We start from the raw sequence: 16,977 nt of genomic DNA, 5'->3' as shown, positions 1-16,977 counted from the left end.
AAGGGCTTCCATGTTCCCAATAAACATCAGGTTCTATCACTGCTCTTAATTTTGTTTACTCTCTGTTTTCCCCAATGGAATGAAAGCTCTGTGAGATTGAGGGCTTTGTTTTGAATCTTCTTAGCATACAGTTCTGCAAATTTTGATAAATGTTCAGAGTTGTGTGACCACCACCACAGTCTAGATCCAGGACAGTTCTATCACCTGACAAAATTCCCCCAAGCCCCCAACCACTGATATTTTCTGTCCCTATAGTTTTGCCTTTTCTAGAATGTCTTACAAGGGAAATCGTACAATATATAGCTTTTTGTGTCTGGCCTCTTTCACTTAGCATAATGCCTTTAAGATGTATCTCTATTTGCATCAGTTGTTCCTTTTATTGCTGAGCAGTATCCATTGTGCCAGTGCCCCGCAGTTTACCTACTTACCCACCGAGGGACATTTGGGTTGTTTCCTTTGGGGCAATTACAAAGAAACACACTATATCCATTTATGTAGAAGCTTTTGTGTGAATATAGATTTCCATTCCAAGGGCACCTGGTAAGAGTTTATTTCACTTTATACAAAACTCCTGAACTGTTTTTTCAAAGTAGATGTAAGGGCAAATTATTTTAAATGAGCTTCTCTCCTTATCCACCAAGCTCCTTATCCTTGGCACTGGGACACAATAGTAACACGAGGATAAAAAGTCCCTGCCCTCATCCAGGTTACATTTCAGAGACAGAGACAGAAACAAATAAGGAAAGAATAAATAAGAGAATTTTAGATATTACTAAAGCTATAGAGTGACCAGCTAGAAAGTGGGACAGGAGGAGAAAGACTTTCAGAGTAAGGGTACAGAGCTGAGACCTGAAGCTTCCAGGCAGGGGGATAGCGTGTGCAAGAATGTAAAGGCCACACAAGGGACAAGCTGGTTATGTCCAGGGAATGCTAAGACCCAGATTCAGTCATGCCACAGTAGTAGGGGCTTCCATCAAGAGAAGGAAGCAGCCTTACTAGCAGAATAAGAAACTGAGATTTTACTCTAAGCATATTTGGAAACGATAGGATTTTAACCTGCAGATTATCACAATGTAATTTACATTTCAAACAGACCATTGGGTAGGAAAGAGGAGACCAGCTGTGGTTGTAGCCAGGAGAGAGAGAACAGCAGCCGAATTCAGATTTTGTTTTGGAGACAGACCAAGAGGACCTGTTGATGGTTTGGATGTGGGGAGAGAAGGAGAATAATCTGGGGTGTATTGGGGTTGAGGTGTGCAGTGGTACCTTTAGGAGAACTAGTTTGGAGTTTAACCTTCACGACTTCAATTAGTCTCCCCCAAACCTTGCAGGTTAGGCTGTGCTGGACTACTCTTGCCTTACTTTGTCATCAGTAAAATAGGTTGTGAAAATTGGATGAGGTAATGTATCTGAGAGCTAAATAAATACTACTTCAATGCTAATTTCATTCCCACAACAACTCTACTGGATAGGTACTTTTATCTTCTTTTTACTGGGGAGAGATGGAAGGACTTGCCCCAAGGCAGAAGTATGATGCCTTAATATGATGAATGAAAAGGTAACTCTGCCCGCAGCAGCCCCTCCTGCACATGCGCACTAGGCTCTCCACCGCCCCTCGCCCAGCCCCCCGCCCAGCCTCCACCCCCTGCACCCCGGTCGGAGCATGCGCGGGTGGCTTGGCGCCAATTGCGGACCGCCAGTCTGAGCGAGCCTCGCGGGTCCCCCAGCGGCGCGCGTTCGCTCTCCCCTCGGCTTCGGGATGATCGGCCAGAAGACTCTCTACTCCTTCTTCTCCCCAAGCCCCGCCAGGAAGCGACGTGCCTGCAGCCCTGAGTCGGCGGACCGGGGAACCGGCGTGGCGGCAGTAGCTGAGGAGAGCGGGGATTCGGTGGTGAGGCGTGCCGGGGTCCTCTGGTGAAGCCAGGGGCCAGGGGTAGGGAGAGGGGGGAAAGCGGCGGGCCCCGCGCGACCGAGGGGTTTCAGAAACGCGCCGCTGCCTGGGTGAGCTGGGGCGCCGTGTTCAAACTGCTCTCTACATGTTCAAAACAGCCGCCGCCGTGCCCCATCGGCGGCCATGCTGAGGGGCCAGCCAATAGGGACAAGCCTCTGGCCCAGTGGCACCTATCAGAGGCGAGAGGTCCGCCCTCTTCGGCCTGCCATCCAGTCAGAGAGAGGAGGGGCGGGACCTCGGGGGGGAGGTTTTTTGCCGCGAAAAGGCCACGTGGGGACGCGAGTGGCGGGTCCCACGGGGCGGTGCTTCCGGATGCTGAGCCTCGCAGCAAAACGCCCCTCTGCCTGCGTGGGTTTCGTACCAAACGAGAAATTTGGGCCTTCGGCCTCCTAGTGAGGGACTAGGCTAAGGCCTGGGTTTCCAGAGTCCGGTTTTGCACCGACTTTTCGGGCTGGGCTGAAACCCACAAATGGGCGTCCTCTGTAATGAGCTTTTGGGTTGGGGGCGGAAGCTGTGGGCGCCTGGGAGAGGCTCGTTGCGACTCGTGACCCGCCTCTGCGGGGACCACTTGCAGGCCAGCCCCGCCAAGAAGGCCCGGGCCGGGCAGGAGGAGCCTGGCGTGCCGCCCTTGTCGCCGCTGAGCCCGGAGCAGTTGGTCCGCATCCAGAGGAACAAGGCCGCGGCCCTGCTCAGACTCGCCGCGCGCAATGTGCCAGTGGGTTTCGGTGAGAGCTGGAAGAAGCACCTCAGTGGAGAGTTCGGAAAACCGTATTTTATAAAGGTAAACGTGGAGGCTGCAGGCCCTTTGTCTTCTTAGTATTGCAACCCAAGGCCACGTTTATAGGATGTTGCTTTTGTAGTCTGTTTTCCCTCCTTGAACATCCTTTTAATGCTAAAGAGGTTAAAATAAGGCCATGGTGTTTTGAGTCCACACATTTATATTAAAGTTTTTAAGTGACTGTAAGATTATATCATGACTTCTTTTAATCCCCTTAGTTGCTTTCCAGGAAAAGGTGGCATAGTAAAACCACAAACTTTGCAGGGCCTTTAAAAATAAATGTGGGAGGGGTTGGCAATAGGAAATCGGAGCTGCCAAGCCAATCGACTTCAACTCAGCCCAAAGTAAGGGGGAGGGAATTGAAGAGCTTGAGCGACTTTGGTGGAGAGCACTTAGGTACTATTGTTGTTGTTTTTAAAAAGAATTTGGATATAAAAGAGGCATAGAGCTATATAATTCTTCAGTTACCTTTCTTATTGAATTCTTATGCTTTCCAGTTAGAATCTGATTTTAAATCTAGTTTCTCTTTCAATCAGTTAATGGGATTTGTTGCAGAAGAAAGAAGACATTACACTGTTTATCCACCCCCAGACCAAGTCTTCACATGGACCCAAATGTGTGACATTAGAGATGTAAGTACAAGTTGTGGATGAATTTTAGTAAAACAGGCATGGGAATCAAATAGTATTTCTTAATTAGGGACACAGGAGTTAAACCACTGTCCATAATTCAGTAAATACTGCAATTGTGAGACTTGGTAGGCTATATTTTAGCCTATATTTACTTTTTTTTTTTTTTAACTTTTACCATGTGCTGTTTATGCAGCACAAAAGAAAACTATGTACATAGATCATGTGTCTATACGTTCTCATTTTTTATTTTATTTAATCTTGAAACCTACCCCATGCCAGTGTTAGGTTTTATTGTGGTGGTTATGAAGAAACTGAGACATGAAGCAGTTAAGTCTTTTTCATCTGGTTGTAGTCGACCCCAGCTTGATGTGTAGCTCAATATTCTGTCTGACTACACTTTTTTCCCCCCAACAAGTATTAATGGTTAGTTAAGCCATGATTCAGGATCCCAAGTGGGATATACCCAGGTCCCCCTTCACCTCCCTCGGAGAAGGATGGAAGACAGAGAAGAGGCCGGGTGAAACCAGTTCAGATCTTCCTAGGAAACATGCCTTCTGTCCTACAGTTGTCCCAGGCTGATACCCAGGATATGGGCGGAAGGATTTGTACACATGTTGGTACCATTTGCACATGGAGACACCACCTCCTTTACCATTCATTGCCTTCTCATAGCAATGAAAGTCCAGGTATTTCTGCCAACAGTTCCTGGTATGGTTCTGGTTGGGGTAGGAGCTGTCAAACGGGGTAGTCTGATAGTTCTTGATTTTGGTCTTGATGTCTTCTGCTATATTGAATCCTAAAAACGCCCCTGAAGCAGCTTGCAGCTCAGTCACACTGTCTTTTATAGTTGACACTTTCAAGCTCTGAACTTCTGACCTAAACAATTTTGCTATCCTGTTAATAAATCCCTTTGCTTTGGTTCATTGCATACAATGGCTGCTGCCTAGCGGCTCTTGTTGTCAGTCTCCTGTCCAGAAGCTTGTCTCTGGCTTCCCACTGTCTGAATGCTGAAAGCTGAACATGAGTGTGGCCATAGTCTACTTGTCAGCCTTACTTCCACCTCCCATTCTTTCCAGAGTGGGACAGTGTGGCAGCCCTCTCCTCACTTGTCTATTGAAAACTAATTAGATTCATCTATGGCATCTCATTGAATGAACCCTGTTCCCCACCACCTTTGTGTTGTAATCTGGTTTTCCTCTAAACCCCTCCAATAGGTTAGTATCTGCTTACACTGGAGGTTTTACATTTTGTTCTTTTCCCTCCCATTTGTAAGCTGAAGCAGGTATCCTGCTATTAATAAATACCTGTTAAATGGAAGTGAAATAGGTGATTAAGCCATCTCGATAAGGCTGCTACACCCAGTACTTAGCAAACTTAACAATTTTCAGTTTAGAGCAAGGACTTTGAATATAGCGCCTTGTTTTCGAAGTTTTTAACTTCAAAATTGAGTACTATTTTGTGCCTTATTTGAATAGTATTCCTTGTTTGGAATACCAATGATTGATATTAATAGGGACGAATAAGAAAACAGCATGAAACTTCTGAGGATCAGATGGCTCGTGGGCTTCTTTGCAGATGAGCATATGGAGGGTCTGGGAGGTTATTTGTCTCCTTCAAGGTCATCCCTTAACCAAGCCCAGAACTGCAAGGCTTCCCTGCTGAGACAAGTTGCTTCTTGATGAATATGCTGGGAACAGTGTGAGCACCAACAGTAGGAACAGAGAGGTCCACAAAAGCTTCCTGATAATGAAAACTTTTAAAGCTGGATTTTGAAAGATAAAGGTATATGTCCAGGCTATGGAAGAAGATTCTAAGAAAGAATACCATGAGAATGAAGAGGTGGATGGTCTCCAGATCAAAAGGACTAGCTGTATTTTAATACCACCCTTGACAGTGACTTAATTACTTTTCATTGCATCTTGCCACCTACTCCCATGGCTCTTTGACCTGACCTCATTTACTTGTGGGTTTGTTCCTTAGAGGAATAAGGGAAGAAGCACCTTCATACTGCTGCTGGTGAGAATTTTTAATTGCCTCAACTCATTGAAAAGCAATTTGGCATATGTCTATGAAAATTTCAAATACACTTATCTTTTGACCTGCAACTCCACTATTGTAACTTCCAAAGAAATAAAAGCAACCATATATAAGGATACATGAACTCAGATGTTGATTGGGTTCTGTTTTGTACTGGAAAAATATTAGGTAACAAGCTGACTGCCCTTCAGTGATTGAGCTCTTTGTTGAATTGAAGGATGCCCAAAATGTGTGATGTGAGAAGCACAAAAATGTAGGGTAATGAGTACAATAACCCCAGTTCTATAGGTAATTAAAAATGGTTGAATCAGTATGGGATAGGAATGGCTAGGAGATGACTAACTACTTTATATGTTTCTGGATGATGGTAGTACTTGTTTCAAGGGTGTATTTGCTTTCATTATTTGAAAAATGAAGGGGATGAAAACAGAGTTGACCCCCAACTTGTTTCAAATACCTGCGCCAGAAAGGAGAGGGCAGTGTGGCAGGGTGATTGAGTGAAGGATGATTTGGTAATGGAAAGTAAAGGTGCTAGGTCGCCTACTTTATTCTGGGGGTTCTTAATTGTGCCAGGAGGGTAGCTGCCCCCTCCTAGTGTCCCTTTGCATAGGTCATCAGTCAGCCAGGTGTTTGTTTAAACTCTATACTACAGTGTTTAATTTCTTGCCACCTGGTGTTCACAGGTGAAAGTTGTCATCTTAGGACAGGATCCATATCATGGACCCAATCAAGCTCATGGGCTCTGCTTTAGTGTTCAAAGACCTGTCCCACCTCCACCCAGGTACGATTGCTTTATAGATGGCTCAGGTATAATCGCAATTACTCTCGGGTGTGTACTTTGCAAATTGCAGGTATGCCTATTTGGGGGACTTTTGCTAGCCTTTGGAGCAGGGTTTCTCAATCTAGTTGGTATTTGGGGGCTGGGTCTTTGCAATGGAGAAGGTTGGTCTTGTACACTGTAGGATGTTTAGCAGCACTGCCCCTCTCCCCAGAACCAGAGTTCAAACAAAATGGCAATGAAAAATGTCTTCAGTCATTGCTACAAGTCTCCTGTGGGACAAAAATAACCATCAATTGGAGAGGGGCGTTATAACTCCAAGACTGATTTACTTACATATTCCCAAATGCTGTTCCTTAAATCCAAGCACAGACGAAAATAAAGTGTTACCTGTCAGAAGGAAAGGTGGTGTTTCCTCATGAATCACTGCAATTTGTTGCATTGTTCCCTCCAGGGACTGCTTTACGCGTTATAATTCACATGTATATTGGAGGTTACTGAATTTTGGGAATTGTCTTAAGATTCTGTTTTTTCTTTCTTCCTGCTTGCTTTCAGTTTGGAAAACATTTATAAAGAGCTGTCTACAGACATAGATGGTTTTGTTCATCCTGGTCATGGAGATTTATCTGGATGGGCCAAGCAAGGTAAACCAACCACTGCTCAATATGTCTGGACAGATTTCAACAGTCCTCTTTTCTGTCCACTTGTTTCTGTTTGTAAAAGATAGTCACGAAGGACAAGAGGGCTAATAAAATGGCTAAACTTATGTAAGTGAGAAAAAATATCTTCATTCTATCCTGTAGCCAGTCTTTCATGTTTCAGCCATAATTTGAAAGAGAAAAGTGTGTTCCTCGTTATTCATATTTTGCATTTATCCATTTAACTTTGACAAATCAGAAGGTGACCTCACTTTTGTCATTTCATTGTAGGTTGTGTTGTATGTGTTTAATACCTATCTCAGGACTTTTTTCTTTTTTAACATTATTACTGGGACAAGGAAAGAATATTTACTCTTTGGTTTCTTGCAGTTAGAGTTTTGTTTGGATGAAACACTTTGGCCTCCTTTTGTTATTTTCTGGGGTTATTTAATAGCACTTAGGATATTTTTTAAAAATAATTCTTTCTGATGAGGGATATATAATGTTTACTGTTGCCAACTCGGAAGATGTTGAAAGTGCGGAGGTGAAAGTTTGAATGCCCAGAGGTACCCAGCAGTCTGCTGTAACACTTTCTCTATGACCGAATTTCAGACAGTTGTTCTGGATTCCGTCAGGAGAATGGTTTCATGTGATTATTCCTTGTCGTTGGGTGTTGGGCTGACTCATTTCATCCTGCCTTTAACCTGTTTCCTTGGTGTGTGTTCACAGGTGTTCTCCTACTCAACGCTGTCCTCACAGTCCGGGCTCATCAGGCCAATTCTCATAAAGAGAGAGGTTGGGAGCAATTTACTGATGCGGTTGTGTCCTGGCTAAATCAGAATTCACATGGCCTTGTCTTCTTGCTCTGGGGTTCCTATGCTCAGAAGAAGGGCAGTGCCATCGATAGGGTATGTTGTTTTTAACAGTTTAAACCAGGTTAGAGACTTCTAGGAATCCTTGCGGTGTGGTCTTGGAAAATTCATGTCATAAAAATGAAACTTATTTTCCCTTAAGACTGTTATAATTATGGTTGGGTTTCCCACTGAAAATAACACAATTTAGTCGAATTATAGGAATGTTTAGCAGTGTATGAGGAAAGCAACTGGCCAACTTATGATTTAATAGTAATACAGAAATGTACTTGCCATATACTCAGATACATTGGTTCCTGAATACCATTCACTTAACAAATGATGTAGTAAGTGAAGAATGAGGTAAGTTTCTTCCAAGAAGTTTGAGAGTATATAGAAAACACAAAGTAATCCACTTAATCACAAATTTAACTTCCCCCATGAAAATACTGTTGGTGATAATCATTAAACCTGAGCTCTGATTGCCAATACCCAGCACCACCAAACCAGTTTTTTAATCACTGCCTTTTCTGTGTTTTCCCCCAACTTGTTCCTTTTCCATTCACCTACCAAAGTGCTTATGTTTCTGGTTGCTGACATTAACAACCAGAAGTCCTCCTCAAATGTTTCCCTCATCCCCTCAAATGCAGTCCATTAGGGAATCCTGTCAGCTCTGCCTCCTAAAGACATCCCAATTTTACTATTTCTCCCAGTTGACACTACTGCCACTTTGGGGTAAGCCACCGTCATTTCTCTTCAGGATAACTGACAGACTGGGGATGATGGTAGTTTGATGGAGAATGCAGAGGGGAGATGGCAGTGGGGGTGAGAGAGAGGAGTCAAGAACAAGTATTTAGTTTGGGCAACTGGGAGAGAGAATTAGGAAGTGTGGATGGGGAAGAAATTAGAAACACTTTATTTAATAAGTGAAGTTAAGAGATTAACTGAGGTAACCCAATAATATTTTCTGGTGTATCAGAAACGTCCAAATATATTGATCCCCTGCCCTCTGTTAGGTACCAAGTCAAACACTTTTAATGCAGAATCTTAATACTCTGGGAAGGGCTATGCACGTAGGCGTACACTGACCCAGTTTTGTATTGGGGCTCAGAGACAGAGTCACTTGCACAAAATTGGCTGAATGACAGCCAAGATGAGACCTGCTCTGGAGCTTCAGACTTCCTAAGCAGCTCGCTCATCTTGGTGGGTGTTTTTGAGCGTGAACTCTGTGAAGTTCACAGGTGAGTATGTTAGGATTGGAAATCAGTGATTGAGTTCAAGTTTATTGACTTTGTTCACATGCCAACTATCACCTCCATTTTTCTTAAATTGAGTTTTGTCTTTATTTTGTAATTTAGATTTTTTAAAGGTAGATTCACGTAATTTAAAAGAAAGGATGTTAAGATATATGGTGAGAAGTCTCCCATCCAAGTCCCCATCTGTTCATTTTCCTCCTGGGCTTGCATCAGCAGTGCCTTTTAGTTTCTGCCATCTTCCTGTGACTTTTTATACATGTATAAGCAAATAGCAATTGTGTATAGTCAGATTATAAAGCTTTCCCTATAAAATTTCTATATAAATGAACAAGAGGTTTTCAGATATTCTTTTACGGAAGGGAAGTGTAGGAATAAAATCTGGCACAAATGAACTAAGTGCTAAGATATGGTTATCTAGTAATTTACAATCTCTGTCTTAGGGAGGTTTGTGGTCTGTATAGCTCTTACTCAGTATATTTGTAATCTTTATTATTGTTAAGCATGGTTTGGTTTGAAAGTTAAACAGTTATTATAGTTGCTCAATCATTAAAACCAAATCACATATCCAACCCAGTATCTTTCCTGAACAGTAGATATACTCAGCTGCCTACTTACTAGTGACCCAAAGCACATCAAATTTAATATTTCCAAGCAAAATTCTCCTTTCCTCATCCATCCCTCACTAACCTTGCTTCTCTGTACTACCCGAGGATAAAAAGTACCATCTACTTTTTATGGTTGGACACCCAGGTGTCCACCCAGAAATCAGACACCATGACATGTCCCTGCCTCTCTTTCCCTCTTCTCCTTTTTTCTCTCCCCTGTCTTTTTGCTCTCTTCATCCCATATTGTTAGTCAGTCACTTATAGCCTTTCTTCTCTACTATCTTTCAAACCCATCCCACTTGACCACCTTTGTCTTAGTTCAGGCCCTCCTCTGATCTTCCCTGGGGCAGTCAGATGCCTTCTCCCTGAAAGGCTTTGGCTTAGGCTGACAAGGTGGGGTCCTGGACATAGCCCTGGTCTGCCTCTCAGCCATAGCGCCCCTCTTTTCACTCAGAACTCCAGGCTGACTAAACCGCCTAGATTCCTTTCTGAGAGCCCCACTTTTTTGCCTTCCCCAGAGGCTAGCATCCTTCAAAGCTCAGCACAGCTCACATTTTCAGGGGCCTCTATTGCTTGCCAGACACTTGATCTATATTCTCAAAATACTCTGTACTACATGATCATTTGTTCTTTCACAGTAACCGGGAGCTAGGTGTTGATACTCAAACTGCAGCTGAGAGAAGGTCAGCGACTTCCTCGTGGCTACCTAACTACTAAGTGACAGAGCCAGGACTTGAACCCAGGCCATCTGGCTCCAGGCTCTGCTCTTAACCATACTGGGCCCTCCTGGCTTCAGTTATGTCCCTTTCTAGACTGAGCTACTTGAAGGCAGGGATGTTTTGAAAACAATTATTAGGTGTTTTTTATTTAAATACAGAAAAGAATAAAGAAGAAAACAAAAGTCTATAATCTTCCTGTTCAGTTACCTATAGTTGACATTTAAAAAAATCAAAGTATTTCATTTTTGTGGTGAGATAATTCAGATAGTATAGAAAAGTACAAAATAGAAAGTAAATACTTTCCACTATATTTTTTTCCTGAAGGAACTACTCTTAAGTAGTGTCTCAGGTATTCCCCCTTCAACATTTTTTAAATGCAATTAGCACTTTTCCATTTATTTCAATTGATATATTTTGGAGATCTTCCTGAATCAGCATATGTAACTTGGCCTTATTCTCCTAGCAGCCATGTGGTGTTGCATTGTAAGAACTTTAGAAAAATATTTTTAGCCAGTTGTATAACACTGGATTTATATTAGCTTTTACCTCTATAAGCAGCGCTGCAGTGACCCTCCTTAAACCTGCATCTTTGTGTAGGTATATGCATCATGATGTGCTTTAGCAAATATATTCTTAGCAGTGGAATTGCTAGATCATAAGGTATAGGCACTTAAACATTGAATAGATGGTGCCAAGTCCTCTGTGGCCTCAGAGCCTAGCAAAAGGAGTTGCTTTGCAAATGAATAAATGAATGCACTGATGTTCTAGTATGAACACTGAGGCAAGTACATACACTTTGAAAAGTGGGAGAATTTAGAAAGCAAAGAGAATGGCACAGCCATCTTCAAGTGCAACAGCCATAAAGTCCCAAATGTACCTACTACCTTTTAGTCATTCTCTTGTTCTCTTTCAGAAGCGCCACCATGTGCTGCAGACTGCTCATCCCTCCCCTTTGTCTGTGTACAGAGGGTTCTTTGGATGTAGACATTTCTCTAAAGCCAACGAGCTGCTGCAGAAGTCCGGCAAGGATCCCATCGACTGGAAGGATCTTTGACCCCTGACCTGGGGCAAGGGGGTATTGAGGCAGTTTTCTAGAAACTGTTATTGAAGTATTTGTCAGTTACGAAGTTGAATTGAAAAAATAATTTCCCTAGTGATTCTTAAGTACTCTGTACAAGGGGAAAAAATTTTGGTAAAGCAGTCATGAGCCAGGCTGCATAGAAGTGGCAGCTTTATCCAGCTGGACACAGCAAAGACTACCCTGTGACCACATGTCTGCCTTTGCAAACGTGGCTTTGGCTTAGAATATGTGTCAAAGTACTTGGAAGAGAGAGAAGGTCTAATACTCTAGACTCTCCTTTCTGCCGTTACCTTAACGGTTTAAGGGGAAAGATAAGCACCTTTTTGGTATAGCAAGCTGCTACTTATTTTTACCTGGTAGGTTAGATTTTAGGTTATAAGGTGTTGGGTATTTTTATTTAGAATGCTCCCTTTGCCCAGCCTGGTGGTGTTCCAGTCTTGGCTGGGTTCACTGCCCCTTTGATCCTTCGCAGAGCCCTCAGGCCCTTCCTTGAAGGAAATATGAGGGTATTTTTTTACAAGTGAACAGAAATTCAGGATCAATTTTCTGATTGTAGTAGAGGTGAAAATTCCTAAGGAGCAATCCTTGTGAAGCTTTGCAGACTGGCAGAGGCTGAGAGAAGTGGGCTGGGCCTTGTTTATACTGTTCTTCAGGTGTTTCTAGGATTAAGCCCTGGAAGTTCAACAGGAGGAAGGAGAAAGGGGGATTTTTTTTTTTTTTTTTTAAGAGAGGAAATGCTTTTCTACATGCATCCTGAGTTGAATTTTCAAGGTAGCATAGTGCCAGATGCTGTTTTTTATGGACTGCAGTTACGCATATCTGTTTCTGCAGCACTGGAGAATTTTGCTCTTTTAAAAAATACTTATGCAGGTGTATATACGTATTTTTTTTAAATCCTTTAAGAGACAGTCTTTATTAGGTCTGTACCTCCATCCTAAGATCCTGTTAGAGATTCTGTTTTGCTGTTAGTGGGGTTTAAGAGTTAACCCTGCTTGAGTTTGGTAATAAAAGGTTGTTGAACTTTCACTTTGTGCCGAGTACTCTTTATACTGAGTGTCCTTTAGCCTCTCAGCCCGCTTTGGGCCTGGGCCGGGGCGCGGACTAACTCCCACCTCCCGCCCCTGGGCTGTGGTATCCATGGCAACCATTGTGGGCAGGAAGACCCGCCTCTTCACCGCCCTCCACCCGGTGGAGCTGCCCACCCGCTCCGCCAGGCCTCGGTAAGCCCCGGGCTGGGTTCCCTGGAAGGGCGCGAGCGGATTGTGAGGCCAGGACGAGCCGTGCCCCACCCAAGCTGGAGTCTGTGCCCCGAACCCTAGCGCAGTGGGGGGACCAGACAGGGGTCAGGGTATGGTGAGATCCTAAAGGAGCCGCTGCGGCGGAAAGCATTCCTGCGGGAATCATGGCATGTGTGTCATGGCTGTGTCCTGCCAAGCCCTGGGATGGTGTGAGGAGAGCTTTCCCACCCTCCCTCTGCTAGCGTTTCCAGACTCTTAACTTGGGAACCTGCAGTTGAGGTGTGAGGCTGGGGCATTGGGAAGATGCCCTGATGGCCCACTGACCTGCCAGCACTTGGCTGGAGTAGTGAGGGTGGCCCATCTAAATGAAAGACTGGACTCCCCTGGTGTCAGATGAAGGAAATAAAAGCGATCAGGAGGTCGAGGACACTTAGACCGGCACAGATGTTTCTTATGAAAGCAGGGAGTTGGAAACCTTACTTTGACTTGAGAATATTACTTGCCTTTCAAGGCCTTAGTTTTTCGATTTTGGGGGAGTAGGGCTTGTGATCCCACATTTTATCATCGGCAAGCAGGCTTTCACAGAGGAAGACACAAAACAAAGATGCATTCATTTGCACTCTGGTGCCTTGCGGTTCTCAGCATTTCAATGGGCTTCCTTATCCAAGGGAGAAATGAGGGGCTAATATTTTTGTATCCATTTGGTTTTGACACTTCCTTCACAATGCAGTGCTGTGAGTAGGAAGGAAGCAAGCAGTAAACTGAGTTAACTATAAAGAATTCTAGTCTATGGCCATGCTACCCTGAACAAGCCGGAAGCTTAAGCAGGGCCGGACCTGGTTAGTACGTGGATGGGAGACCACCTAGGAAGACCAGGTGCTGTAGGCATGAAAAATAAAGGGACTGTAAGCTGACAAGTTCCTTGCAATCTGTGAGGTCAACCAAGGGTTGCCTCACCTAAAAAATAAAAATAAATTCTACAAGCAAACTTACTGTTTTAAAAAATATTGAATCTTAGTATAGTGACACTTTAAACGACACAGCAGCATCTTAAATAGTCTGTGACTCCCCCCAAATAATACTAATTTAATCACTAACATTTTAGGAACAAGGCTCATTTCGAAGAACTTTTAGCTATATAGTTGTGTTTTTTTTCACATTTTCAATTTGCTGCAGTAATAGCACTAGATATTCCAAAACACTTTTTTTATGGACTGAAATTACGCATATCTGTGTACTAAAAGGCAATTTTGGCCTTTTAGGTCAGAGGTCAGCATATTTTTTCTGTAAATGGTCAGATGATAAGCTTTGCAGTCATCCTGTCTCTGGGAACTACTCTAGAGAAAGCAGCCACATGCAAAATATAAATGAACAGGTGTGGCTGCGTTGCAATAAACTATGGACACTGAAATTGGAATTTAATATGGTTTGCACATGTCATGAAATCTTAATTTTTTTTCAAGCATTTAACAAATGTAAAAACCACTCAGTTTGGGAGCCATAGGAAATCAGGCAGCACAGGCTATAGTTTGCAGACTCTTGTTCTAAGTGCTCCTGTTCAGACATCAGCAATGCCAGAGCCCATCTGTTGTGTCCTCCCACTCTGGGCAGTTGTGTGTGGCTTGCTGTAGGAGTATGTGAGAACCTGGACACCCAAAATGATTCCTGTTTCATCCTTAGGCAAGGAGAGGAGCATCTGCTGAGGCCTTTTGGAAACACAAGGAAGTCAGTTATGCAGAATGTTGTCCTGGGAACCCCAAGTTATAAAATAATCATGTGAAAGTCACTATCTGTGATTGGAGTCCAGCAGGGCAAGATAGGGGAATGTGAATTTTTTTTTTTTTTTAGACTTTAGCATATTGTTAGTATGCTTCCATTATTAGATAAGATAATACATTCTCTCCCTGCCCACTTTTAAAATTCACTTTCTGCTTCAGTTTGCTCCTGGCATAAAAAGTCTTAGAGTTTTAGATTGGAGAAGCAAACTTTTTGGTGTGTCTGTCTGTGTTGGTGGCTTTTCCTCTTTGTCAGACCTTGGAGGTATACAAGTTAGAGGCCTCTGGCTACTCTGGAGGGTCCTGGCTTATTGACTGGTGGTAACTCAAACTGAGAAAGATGGCTCTTTTCCTATTTAGAGTACTTCTGACACTTAATTTGGATATCATGACCTAATTATTGTTTACCTCGGTTGGAACCAGTTTTTAAATTTTGAAGTGTGTTTGGAAATGCAGATACTGGTGAGTGGGGCAGACCAGGCAGGAGGTCAATCAATGCTTTGCATTCTTTGCTGCTCAGTTGTATATTTCCTGTGTCCTTGTGTCCCCCCTCAGTGGTATCTATGGTGACAGAGTGGGGGTCCAGAGGCTTCAAACAGTGAGTGCTCTTCAAGCCTCACCACAGGAAACTTTAAAAAATATTAATGCCAGGCCCACTCCTAGAAGTTCTGATTTAATTGGCCCTTAGGGGGAAGAGAAGGCGTAGGCATTTTTATAAAATGTCTCGTTTGCAGCAGGACTGGCAACTTCCTTTCAGAAGATGCCCTTTTTCTTAAGGCCATGTGATCACTTTTTGGGGGGGGAGGGGCAGGCAAACATCTTGATATGTATGATTTTCTGAATCTAAGATGTGCTTAAAGAAATATATTTTTCTGTTAATGTTCTTGTGTTTGGTGGGAAAAGTTTGTGAATATCTGGTTTCATGCCTTCTGCTTGGCTTCTAGAAAATACCCGTGCCTTAAAGAGAGTCAAGGGAGAGCTGAGCCACCAGAGAGTTCTTCATCTGAGAGAGAGAGAGAGTGTGTAAGGGGAGTGGGGAGTGTTTCTAGTCCTTTTAAGCAGTTTCATTAGAAAGATATTATTAAGTGCCTGTTATGAGCAAGCCACTATGCTAGAAGCTCAATGTATGGTTTTTCATTTAGTTTTCTCAACCATATATTGAGATAGTTGGGCGAGGATACTGGCTTGGCCATTTGCTCAAAGCCTCAGGTAATGGAGCTAGGATTCAAACCCACGCCAACCTGATTGCAAAGCCTAATAGTCTTGCCACTATCGACACTCTGCCCAGATCATAATTATTTGGCATCATTGGGGAGGAATTTTAAATAAAGTTAAAATTTTTTTTTTCCCTTAAGTCACAGATGACTCTTCCAGGAAACATGAAAGGACATACGTGTCTATAATTTGGGTATTTTTATTTAGAATGCTCCCTTTGCCTAGCCTGGTGGGCAAAGAATTGTATGAGCTACTCTAGAGCGCGAAGTAGTCTTGATAAATAATCTAATCACAATCATAGAGGCTGCCAATTAAGAACTTAAGATATGTAGGCATTGTGCTAAGCCCTCAACCTGCATTATTTCATCCTCAACCCCTATTAAACAGATGTGACACTATCCAGGTGGCAGCTGACGATACTGAGATTTCAAGAGGACACAAGAGCAGTCAAGACATGTACTTCCTACTTAGAAGTCCAGTGGAGAAAATTCCAAGAAGTCCACTATTGGATGACTTTTCCTTCTTGGAAAACAAGCCCACAAATGAAGTAGCTTCTCCAGCAGGGTAAAGGCTGCCCCTGGCACAGCCCCATTTAAACCATTTTTGCATAAGGTCAGCTCTTGCAAGTTTTTCCACTTGCTGTTTAGTAAGATGCACCCTGGTTTACTGGAGCACAGTGCCCTGTTGTGTGGCCTCTGCTTTCCTGCTGCCAGCTCCTGTTTGGAACTGGCGGTGACCTTTGTCCCACATGCCACCAGCCCTCCCCATGTGGCAGAACATTCTGTAACTGCAGCGCTTATGCTGGGTTTCTTCTCCCAGCTTTAGCAAGAGCCAGCAGACCCTAAATGGGAATGGAGCTGTTTTTGTTTTCGTTTTTCCCTAAGTCCCAAGACATAGGACTATTTCTTGAATGGCATTTGCCAAATCTTTTCCAGGGAAAGAAGCCAGGTGATCTTTATTCATAGTGATCACCTGAACCCATTCACCGAGGACTTGTTCCAGAAGCTATTTCTCAAAACAACCAACATCTTGTATGCAGTTAATTTTCCGCATGTTTTAGGAGGGCCAACATGACTTTGTATTGCTTAAAACTTGGACTTCAGATACCTTGTGGCTTAGATGTCTTAAGAATTTTGAAGTAAAGTAAGTTACGGGATTAAAAGGTGGAAAATGCCCTACTAACGCTTTGGTGCCGGATTATTACCCACTTTGCCTGGGTTATTACCGCTCTCTTTGGTGCCTTGAAGGTTAAGTGTGCCCAGGATATTTTTAAACATCAGGGGCCAGTTAATCTAAAAGTGACATTTACAGTCATGGCAGAGAGCAGCTAGCCACAGCTAGCCGGCTTAGATTCAAGCCTTCCGCAAACAAGGAACCTGGAAAACTAATCCTGAATGCACAGTTGAGAGGACATGGGAAAAGA

General features: G+C 43.3%; 2 protein-coding genes and 1 pseudogene across 3 annotated transcripts in view; 2 read left to right on the top strand and 1 right to left on the bottom strand.

The window, feature by feature from the left end:
- Nucleotides 1-1,662: 1,662 nt before the first annotated feature.
- Nucleotides 1,663-12,352, top strand: UNG (uracil DNA glycosylase). The gene is made up of 7 exons (XM_039861774.1): nt 1,663-1,891; nt 2,526-2,732; nt 3,266-3,361; nt 6,082-6,179; nt 6,732-6,820; nt 7,544-7,722; nt 11,159-12,352. Exons 1-7 carry the CDS (start codon nt 1,760-1,762, stop codon nt 11,297-11,299), a joined length of 942 nt encoding a protein of 313 aa, XP_039717708.1. The 5' UTR covers nt 1,663-1,759; the 3' UTR covers nt 11,300-12,352.
- Nucleotides 3,890-4,395, bottom strand: LOC120602009 (cytochrome c oxidase subunit 6B1-like; annotated as a pseudogene).
- Nucleotides 12,353-12,394: 42 nt separating the features above from the next.
- The window catches only part of ACACB (acetyl-CoA carboxylase beta), a 103,263-nt gene continuing 98,680 nt past the window's right edge, over nt 12,395-16,977 (top strand). The window contains exon 1 of one of the 2 annotated variants that reach the window (XM_039861770.1): nt 12,395-12,546. The gene's annotated coding sequence lies outside the window, so the exon portion shown is untranslated. The remainder of the gene's footprint in view (nt 12,547-16,977) is intronic. The other variant, XM_039861771.1, reaches the window with a different exon arrangement.

This window comes from Pteropus medius, unplaced genomic scaffold (genome assembly GCF_902729225.1).
Source record: "Pteropus medius unplaced genomic scaffold, Ma_sr-lr_union100, whole genome shotgun sequence".
Lineage (NCBI taxonomy): Eukaryota > Metazoa > Chordata > Mammalia > Chiroptera > Pteropodidae > Pteropus > Pteropus medius.
Note: the sequence above shows the minus strand (reverse complement) of the source record. Positions and strands in the feature narration are given on the sequence as shown.

Coding starts and splice junctions, on each gene's coding strand:
- UNG (XM_039861774.1), top strand. CDS start 1,760: ATGATCGGCCAGAAGACTCTCTACTCCTTCTTCTCCCCAAGCCCCGCC. Junction 6,180..6,731: donor CCTGTCCCACCTCCACCCAG/GTACGATTGCTT, acceptor GCTTGCTTTCAG/TTTGGAAAACATTTATAAAG. Junction 6,821..7,543: donor ATCTGGATGGGCCAAGCAAG/GTAAACCAACCA, acceptor GTGTGTTCACAG/GTGTTCTCCTACTCAACGCT.